Source organism: Penaeus chinensis, chromosome 3 (assembly GCF_019202785.1).
Source record: "Penaeus chinensis breed Huanghai No. 1 chromosome 3, ASM1920278v2, whole genome shotgun sequence".
NCBI classification, from domain to species: domain Eukaryota; kingdom Metazoa; phylum Arthropoda; class Malacostraca; order Decapoda; family Penaeidae; genus Penaeus; species Penaeus chinensis.
In genome coordinates, this window is record NC_061821.1 from 1,693,723 (window position 1) to 1,703,722 (window position 10,000).

Sequence of the window (10,000 nt, forward strand, 5' to 3'; positions counted from 1 at the left end):
AGTGAGCAGTCAGATGCGACCACAACAGCAACCACCACGATAACAACCACCACCTCATCCACCACCAGTTGTAGTCAGATAGTTGGATTAGATTGTAGTGGTAGTCCAGCTGCAAGCAGTGGTGACACCAGTACAGCAGTTAATACGTTATCATCAGAGAGAGAAGGTGGAACATGTCCGAGCTCTGAAGATCAAGAATCCTCCAGTGTTACTGACACAGCAGCTATCACCAGTGATAGCAGCAGTGGTGTAATGGCATCAACAGAAGATTCTTCTGCAGGAGCAACAGCGCCTCTGCTTCCAGACACGGGGGCGGTGCCTGACACTCGGCCATAGTAATCCCTTGAGCTAGAGAACCAATGTATGCGGGTGCCCTAGTCTAGCCTTCATTGCAGATCTGCCTTTGCAGGTAGCAACATGCACGGTTGCAGCACCTTAGCCTTAGCCGTGTATGGGCATGGTCATGCAGTGGAGATGCTAGGCAGGGGTTCCTAGGGATATGTTGTGTACATATGTGTTGTAAAGTCCCTAGAAGATAACTATTGCTATACAAATACTATTTATATTTATCCTGCGTTATCACATGAGCACACATTCACCATAAAGTGCTTTGTTTTCACCTACACTCAAGGAGAGCAACTTAACAAGAGGTGAATACATGGTCTTAAAGCAAGCTTTTAAGTAGATGCAAAATGTTTATCAAGAAAACTTTATTCTTGTGATTTTAGCTGTATTTGACAAAAAAAAAGGTATTTTTATTGAGTTAAAGTTTGGTTTGCCTGATAAACACATTGGTGTTTGGTTCATGTCTAGGTGCTTGGTTGGAAAATCAGTTCTCAGAATTAGTTTTTGTGATGTTCATAATTTTCCGACCAAGTTTCTGTTATAATGTAAGTAGGCTTCAAAAGTCCTCACTAGTCGATATGTGATGTGTCTCCTGGTAGGTTTCCATATGCAGTACAAACTTTCCCAAGAATGTTTTTAGTTCTTTTTCTTTTTTCTCCCTTTTATTGTTAATTTTTACTTTCTTCATTTTGAGAGCACATAAGCATTTATGTTTATTAGTTACCAGTACGCATTAACATTCTTTGATTAATATGCACATTCAGTATTCCCTTCTGTTATGAAAAAATGTCTTGGTATTTTGAAAGGTTTGCTGTACCTTTCTGTATTGAACATGTACTTAATTATGAAGCATAAGAGGGAATAATAAAGCAAATTTGGTTGGTTCACAAAGCAACTTGCTAAGAATTACCTCAACCATGTGAAGTATAAGACATACTGGTTAGCTTCAGCAGTTGTAGATGATACATATTCTAAATAACACTTCAATATCTTCCCCCAAATAGATAGGCAAAGATAATAGATTGAAGATAATGTTTGCAACACCACATTGGAATTCCCAGGCCAGCAATGCTCACAGTTAAGCTCCCCTGGTGTCCTTATGATATCCCATTAATTACAATTAATGGATACACAGAAGAGGTATGCCCCTATTGATATGGTAGGGACATGAACATGACTGCCTGGGTATTCATTTTACCAATGAGGTGTTGCAGAGGAGAGATTCCTGCCCTTTATAACTGACATATGTTTGATATCATAGTACAGTACTAACTGTATAATGTAATGAAGTTTTGTTCATCTATCTAGTTTATATAATTTTTCTGTATAAGATATAATGTAATGAAATGATGTACCATTTCAAAATTATAGGAATCAGATATGCATTATTTTGAATGTGACAATAATGGACAAATGTAAGGAGCAAGGAGGTATCCTAGAGACACAGCATTGTTACACCCAAATAATATCTGACTGTTGCACCCTTATCTTTTATCCAGACAGCCCTTGTGGTACATTACCCAGTCTTTACAGCTCAACAGTACAGAGTCTGTTTCAACTTTTTCATACCCTGACAGTATCTACATAATCCTGTACAATCCCCAGCCCTTAGTTTTACATCGGTATTATGTTTATAACCTCATCAAAACTGTTACTACACCAGGCTGTTGCAGGGAATTTATTTGTCCAAGTGAGTTATGTACTTTATGATTATTTATTTTTACCTTGTTTGTTAGCTTCAGATTACTTCTAATCAAGCTAGATCTTGCAGGCAAGGATTTATAGAGTGATATGCAGAGTCTAGAATACTGTATATGCTGATGTTGTTTGCCTAGTGAAATATTATCAGTGATGACAGGTATATTCCTAAATATGTTTGATTGAGATGTATATAATGAAAAGTTGTTATGTGGTGATCCTAGTGGTATAAGAAGAGTCAACCCAGAGGTCTGTAATCCACAAGGCAGGAATCCAGCATGGGATAATACCTCTATGAGAGAGGAGCCCACCTAGCAGTTAGTACTTCTGCAAAGGAGGTATCCGCATAGGATCCACTTCTCATAATGAGAAATCCACCCTCTGCATGTATGTCTACTTGGAAGCAACCAACCCAATGGTCACTGCCTCCACCTGTGAAGAACCTACCCAGCTATCCATACCTCAGCATATGAGGACCCACCACTTGCTCCAGTTAACTGCCTTGGAGCAACCTGCCTCAACCAGTACCATGGTAGAAGGTGCCCAGGGCTTCCCAAAGCTCACTTGCATCTTGCTATACAAAGACAGCTACCATATCATGCATTATGAATCTGTCTTTTACAGCTTCCCAGGGCAATGTATGCTTATTGAAAGCCTGATGTTGCTGATCATGATAGGTGAGGCATTTTTGGGACGTGTGACTATAATAATTGATGGCTGCATTAAATACCAGGGACATCTACTTGGTGGACTTGTAGAGTACCAGTGTACGGGAAGGCCCACAGAGGCACAACTACTTGATGGCCTTGTAGAGTACCTCTGTAAGTCAGGCTCATGGTGATACATCTTTATGGTGACTATGTAAGGGTGCCATGATGAGCCAGACACAGAGTAACATACTTGCTTGGTGGCCTTTTTGAGTACCAGTGTTAGGCCAGGCCCATGGTGGCACACCTGCGCTCGCCATCTAATGCTTCACTTTGCTAAGCTTTGCCACTCAGGATTGACCTTCCCAAATATTAGGTTATCAATGAATTTTGGGTACCAAATTTTAGTAAGCAGTTATAGGAAGTAAAGTTAGCTGCTGTATTATGCCCTCCTTCAAGATAGTGATAAACTACCTGTAGCCCAGATGTTTATGCCTTTTCTAGAAACTTGTGTTCCTATGATAACCTGTATTGTGTTTAATCTAGTTCATTACACTCCCCTTGGTTAGAACTGTAAAAGGATTCTTTTGATTTGGTGTTGACAAAATGATTGCAACACTATCTTCATGCCTTCCTAGCCTCTGTCATAACTACTTGATTTAATGGAGAAAAGCTGCGTGGCTTTTTGAATTGAGTGAATCAGTAGCATTGTCATTATTGCTGAAAAATTGGCAGATGACAAGCATTTTACTTGTTTTCTGACTTCCTCGTGATATGTATGGAATGTGTGCAGAGTTCTAGAAGTGGGTGGTGGTGTGGGATGGCGGTCTGGGATATGACGTTATGTATTCTGTAGCTGTGGTAGCAATGGTTGTGTAGTATTGAGAGTTAGGGCAGCCCAGGCTGACTCCCACCCCAGCAGCAGATCTTGGCTTGTCATGCCGCCCTCGTGAGTGTGCCTATCTTTATTTTACTGTGTGTTCCTCATCTGAAGGCAGTACCTTCCATTCCCCTATCTGTGGTAACTGTCTTGGTTCTCAAGTCAGTCCGTCTAGCTCTTTTCCCATGATTGTGTGTTTTTCATGAATTGATAGGGTTCTTTTGTGTATAATATCTTTATATTTATGCATTGTAAATTTCATCCCCCTATTAAGGGCATTAATTTGTGAAATATTCCAAACTAAAGCATAGAAATTTTATCAGTTTATTAGATTTAAAAGAAAATGTATGAAGACAAGAAAAAATAAGAAGTAATGAGTAAATGAGATAATAATATCTAAATAGCTGCAAGGTTCCTTGGGTCAGGGAGGGAGTCGATGGGTAGAGGGACACACAGAAAGGAAACATAGAAAAAAGAGGGTGGGATATATAACAGGGAAAGGAACTGAAGTATGGGAGCAGGAAGGGGAGGAACGCACAGATAGAGAAGGGCACTTGTACGTGTGTGTTAATCCTTGTGATACTCTTGATCCTTTGATCAGCTTAGTGAGACAGGAAATGTTTTAAGGAATAATTATTATTGCAAAAATAATAATAAAAATAATTTGCACTGGTGCTTTGTATTATTAACCAAGGTTTGATAAATAAGTGAATGATTTATATATCAAGAGCTAAATCCCCCACTAGTGACACTTTCCAAACAACTTGAAATTAATTATACTGCCTATTATTTAACATTTGTCGCTTGAGAAGTGGGGACCAGAAAAAGTCTAAAACAAAAAAGAGAAATTAAAAGAAAGTCTTTTGATTTATCTCTATCTTTCTCTGTGTCAGTCTAAGTCTCTTTCCTTCCCACCAACCCTCTCCCCTCTCCTGTTTTTCTTGCTCTTTCTCTATTTATTTTCCTTTTGCTCTTTTTTCTTTTGTTTCTCTCTCTCTCTCTCTCATTCACTCACCAATTCCTTTGCCTAGCTGTAACAACTAATCACTTACTCAACCACCCTTCACTAACATTTACTATAGTGCTACATGACCCTAGATGTCTAGCACATTTATTTTGCTTTTAACCCCCCCAATCCCGTGCCCGTTGTTGTCGTGGGGGGGCTAAGGAGGCGGAGACTGGGACCCAATGCTGGGGAACTCCCCAACCTTGGGACTCAGCCCTCGACTCAACAAATTTTGCATGATCTTTTTTTTTCCCCTCCTACTTTTTCGTTTCTGTCCCTTCACCAACCCCTTCTACTATCCACTTCCTAAGGTGTGAGAGCCGTGCTGAAAGGATGAAAGGCTGACTTTGTGCCAGTCCTGAACGGCCTGAGGGAGCCATGGGCACGGTATTCCCCTGCTTTAGTTGTTTAGCCCTTACCCCTCAAGGGACCCTGAAAGGTGAACCGTTTCTCTCCCCAACTACTCCAGGCTTACCATGGCCAACAATAAAGATTTTATACCATTATTAGATAGCACATTTATTTTGCTTTTAACCATTAACCATACCATTATTAGAGGCAATGAGGCTTGCCTCTTCATCAAATAGCTCCACCAATTCAAACTCACCCGATTCCCTGACCCCAGGCATTCCTTTGACCACGGCTCTGAACACTACAACTAATACCCCCTCCTCAATGCCTACTAGTACAGTATCCTAGGAGACATTTCTACTCTCCCAACATGTTCAACTTCAACAACTTTACCCCACAACCTTCTTCATCAACTACCCCATCCTCCCATATTACTACCTTACAACCTTATTGTCCACCTCCCCATAACACTACTTCCCTCAACCCCAATCCCTCTTCCACATGCCCCCGTCCTACTACTACCCCCATCTCTACAAAATTCTTAAATACTCTATTTAGCCTAGCCAAATGGGACCGATTTTTCGTGATCCCTCCCACAGCTTCTCACACTTTCTGCTTTGACAACCTGTTTTCATTCCTCAAATGCATATACATCCTTCACTTGATCTAACCCCTATACATTACCTTACCCGACCTTAACCCATTTACTCGTCAATTCCTTTGCCCAACTTTGACAACTAATCACTGACTCAACCACCCTTCATTACCATTTACTATAGTACTACATGACCTTAGATGTCTAGCACATTTATTTTGCTTTGAACCATTAACCATTAACCATTAACCATTAACCCCCCCCAGTCCCTTGCCCGTTGTTGTCGTGGGGGGGCTTAAGAGGCGGAGACTGGGACCCAATGCTGGGGAACTCCCCAACCTTGGGACTCAGCCCTCGACTCAACAAATTTTGCATGATCTTTTTTTTTCCCCTCCTACTTTTTCGTTTCTGTCCCTTCACCAACCCCTTCTACTATCCACTTCCTAAGGTGTGAGAGCCGTGCTGAAAGGATGAAAGGCTGACTTTGTGCCAGTCCTGAACGGCCTGAGGGAGCCATGGGCACGGTATTCCCCTGCTTTAGTTGTCTAGCCCTTAGGGTGGACCGTTTCTCTCCCCAACATACTCCAGGCTTATCATGGCCAACAATGAATAACCATACCATTATTAGAGGCAATGAGGCTTGCCTCTTCATCAAATAGCTCCACCAATTCAAACTCGCCCAATTCCCTGACCCCAGGCTCTCCTTTGACCACGGCTCTGAACACTACAACTAATACCCCTTCCTCAATGCCGACTAGTACAGTATCCACCCTAATCAACACCCTAGGAGACATTTCTACTCCCAACATGCTCAACTTCAACAACTATACCCCCACAACCTTCTTCATCAACTACCCCATCCTCCCTTATTACTACCTTACAACCTTATTGTTCACCTCCCCATAACACCCTCCCTCAACACTACTCCCTCTTCCACATGCCCCCGTCTTTCTACTACCCCATCTCTACAAAATTCTTAAATAATCTATTTAGCCCATCCAAATGGGACCGATTTTTCTTGATCCCTCCCACAACTTCTCACACTTTCCCCTTTGACAACCTATTTTCATTCCTCAAATGCATATACATCCTTCACTTGATCTAACCCCTATACATTACCTTACCCAACCTTAACCCATTTACTCGTCAATTCCTTTGCCCAACTTTGACAACTAATCACTAACTCAACCACCCTTCACTACCATTTACTATAGTGCTACATAACCTTAGATGTCTAGCACATTTATTTTGCTTTTAACCATTAACCATTAACCATTTGCTTTAAACCATTAACCATTAACCATTCTCTCTCTCTCTGTCTCTCTGTCTCTCACTCTTACTCTCACTCTCACTCTCACTCTCATTCTCACTCTCACTCTCACTCTCATTCTCACTCTCACTCTCACTCTCACTCTCACTCTCACTCTCACTCTCACTCTCATTCTCACTCTCACTCCCTCCTTCCCTGCTTTTATTCATTCTTTCACCTTCCTTTCCTATTTTCTCTCTCTCTCTCCCTCTCCCTCTCCCTCTCCCTCTCTCCCTCTCCCCCTCTCCCTCTCCCTCTCCCTCTCCCCCTCTCACTCTCACTCTCACTCTCATTCTCACTCTCACTCTCTCTCTCTCTCTCTCTCTCTCTCTCTCTCTCTCTCTCTCTCTCTCTCTTCCTCTCTCTCTCTCTCTCTCTCTCTCCCTTTTCCTCTCTTCCTCTCTTTCCTCTCTCCTTTTTTCTTTCTCTCTACCTCTTCCTCTCTCTCTCTCTCACCCTCTTCCTCTCTTTCTCTCTCCTTCTCCTTCTTTACTATCTCTCCTCCCCCCCCCCCTCTCTCTCTCCCTCTCCCTCCCTCTCTCTCTCTCTCTCTCTCTCTCTCTCTCTCTCTCTCTCTCTCTCTCTCTCTCTCTCTCTCTCTCTCTCTCTCTTCCCTTACTCCCTCCCTCCCTCCCTCTTTCTCTCTCTCTCTCTCTCTCTCTCTCTCTCTCTCTCTCTCTCTCTCTCTCTCTCTCTCTCTCTCTCTTTCTCTCTCTCTCTCTCTCTCTCTTTCTCTCTCTCTCTCTTCTCTCTTCTCTCTCCTCTCTCTCTCTCTCTCTCTCTCTCTCTCTCTCTCTTTCTCTCTTCTCTCTCTCTCTCTCTCTCTCTCTCTCTCTCTCTCTCTCTCTCTCTCTCTCTCTCTCTCTCTCTTCCCTTACTCCCTCCCTCCCTCCCTCCCTCCCTCCCTCCCTCCCTCTTTCTCTCTCTCTCTCTCTCTCTCTCTCTCTCTCTCTCTCTCTCTCTCTCTCTCTCTCTCTCTCTCTCTCTCTCTCTTTCTCTCTTTCTCTCGCTCACTCGCTCGCTCACTCACTCACGCACTCACTCACTCACTCACTCACTCACTCACTCACTCACTCACTCACACACTCACACACTCACACACTCACACACTCTCACTCTCTCACTCTCTCACTCTCTCACTCTCTCACTCTCATTATCTTTCATTATCTCTCACCCTCCCTCACTCTCCTCAATTCCTCCTTTCTTACTTTGTTTCTCTTTCTCTTTTCTGTTTCTTACTTTGTTTCTCATTCATTACGGTTTGCATGTTAATTTGGCAGAATAAGTCTGAAACAAAAACAAAAAATGCAAAGTAATGATGACGGTATGCCGAGAAACTGAATATGTAAGGTACTTGACTAGTCACCCGTATACCATGTAAAACGTAACAGATGCCTGTTTATTGCACTTAGTTATTTTATAAAGTATAATATTCACAATTCCTTTATTGATATGATGACCATTATTTTCAAAGTATATGATGCTCTGTTCCAATATTCAAGTATGGCCAACATTAGGAAGTTATGTTAATACTTTTTTAACAGCAAGCATACACGCCTTAAAACAAAGCGTTGATAATTTGTATAAGAAACCGCACATAACATAAGTCCTTTGTTTCGCATCCCGGTTAACGAACAGGAAGAAATTTGTGTGTGTACACCTGTACCATTAAGTAGAGTTGTTATCACATCCGATAAAATGGCGTAAAACAATTTCCAGTCTCTGGGTAGAGAGGTCGCGGAATACGGAATATTAAATGTTTCATCCTCCTTGCCTTTACCTAGAAAACAATCATACTGCCAGAAAGAGGAAATTGGTGTTGGCCAAGGCTATACATTACAAAACTCAACACAATATTACAATACTGTCCATTTGGTAATGGAACAGGTTGGCCCTGCTGTCAGTTACAGAAGAAAATCACGGTGAAGAAATACTATTAAAAAGATAATTGTGGAAAACAAAATAATTCTAAGATATAAACGGGGAGTCAAGTTGAACGGAGAAGACATATTAGACGCCGATATTTAACGAAAGTGAGCAGGGGAAACGACCCCCCCCCCCAATTAAATATCCTTTAGTGTAGGATGTATTTAGCCATTAATTTATTTATTTTAGCTCCAGATCATTGCTTGGTCCAGAACAACAGCTCTTTTTAAGGTTATGTATAGAGTTCAAATTCATTATGTATCATGCTTATTTGTTAGGTTAGCAAAATTTTAGAATGCGCTACACATATGCTAAATCTTGAATAAACCGTAATTAGTGGGAAGCACTGCAAGGAGATGAGTAATTAGCGGAATACTGGAACACTTAGTCTTGGCACCGATGATATATATTTCTTCCAGCGACGATTTTGGGTCGCAAATAAGGTAGATTTCTGAATATATTTACAGAACGGTAATAATCGACGTTTCAAGCCAAAGCCTGCAGAGGGACAATGAGCATTTATTCACATGGAGTTGTACTTAAAATATGAACTTCAACGCCATTAAGTGCCATGTCAGATCCGGGGAAAGTTAAAATTGGCCCCATTACAGCCTCGGAGTCTTTATGGAACAACTGTAAATGAAAATCTAAAAATCTAGAGGATCACATAAATGAGGTTTAAAGGTTATAAAATGTTATTACTGATAGTTTGCGTGTAGGAAGACCGAGATAATGGGAGAAACTTATATATTATAGTTATCAGGAGGCCTTTTCCTGAGTATTTTGCCTTAAAAACACATACTCACTCCCCTCTTCCTCTCACAATTTTTACTGACTTCCGTAACTCACTAACTCTCATTGTCAGTACAATCGACCAACCCCTTGTTTGTAAGATCTAGAACTGGTTGTTCTACCTGTCCATACGCCATAAAACAATCAAATTCTGCTCGGTGCCCAGCCATGTTGGAATCCCCGGCAATAAACAGGCAGATACTCTAGCACGCTACGCCGCCATGTCCACATCACACCAACCACGTTTCTCACGTATCCCAGCCACAGATTATTACCCCCACTTTAAGACCTTGTATAACCGATGGCAATCTTTCTGGTCAAGTCTGGTCAGCTCCATTTCATCGGAACAGACGTTGGGAGACGGCTCTCGCCCGCTTACGTATTGACCACACCCGTCTAACACACTCCTATCTGATGTCACACTCCAATCCACCCCTATGTTCCCTATGTA

The 10,000-nt window shown here is 41.8% G+C and overlaps 1 protein-coding gene across 1 annotated transcript in view; it reads left to right on the forward strand.

Moving 5' to 3' along the window:
* The window catches only part of LOC125038154 (MOB kinase activator-like 2), an 18,674-nt gene extending 14,431 nt beyond the window's left edge, over positions 1–4,243 (forward strand). The window contains exon 4 of the mRNA XM_047631501.1: positions 1–4,243. This exon is cut by the window's left edge and continues 239 nt beyond it. Within this exon, the coding sequence (XP_047487457.1) occupies positions 1–336 (336 nt within the window). The 3' untranslated portion in view covers positions 337–4,243.
* The last annotated feature ends 5,757 nt before the right edge of the window (positions 4,244–10,000 follow it).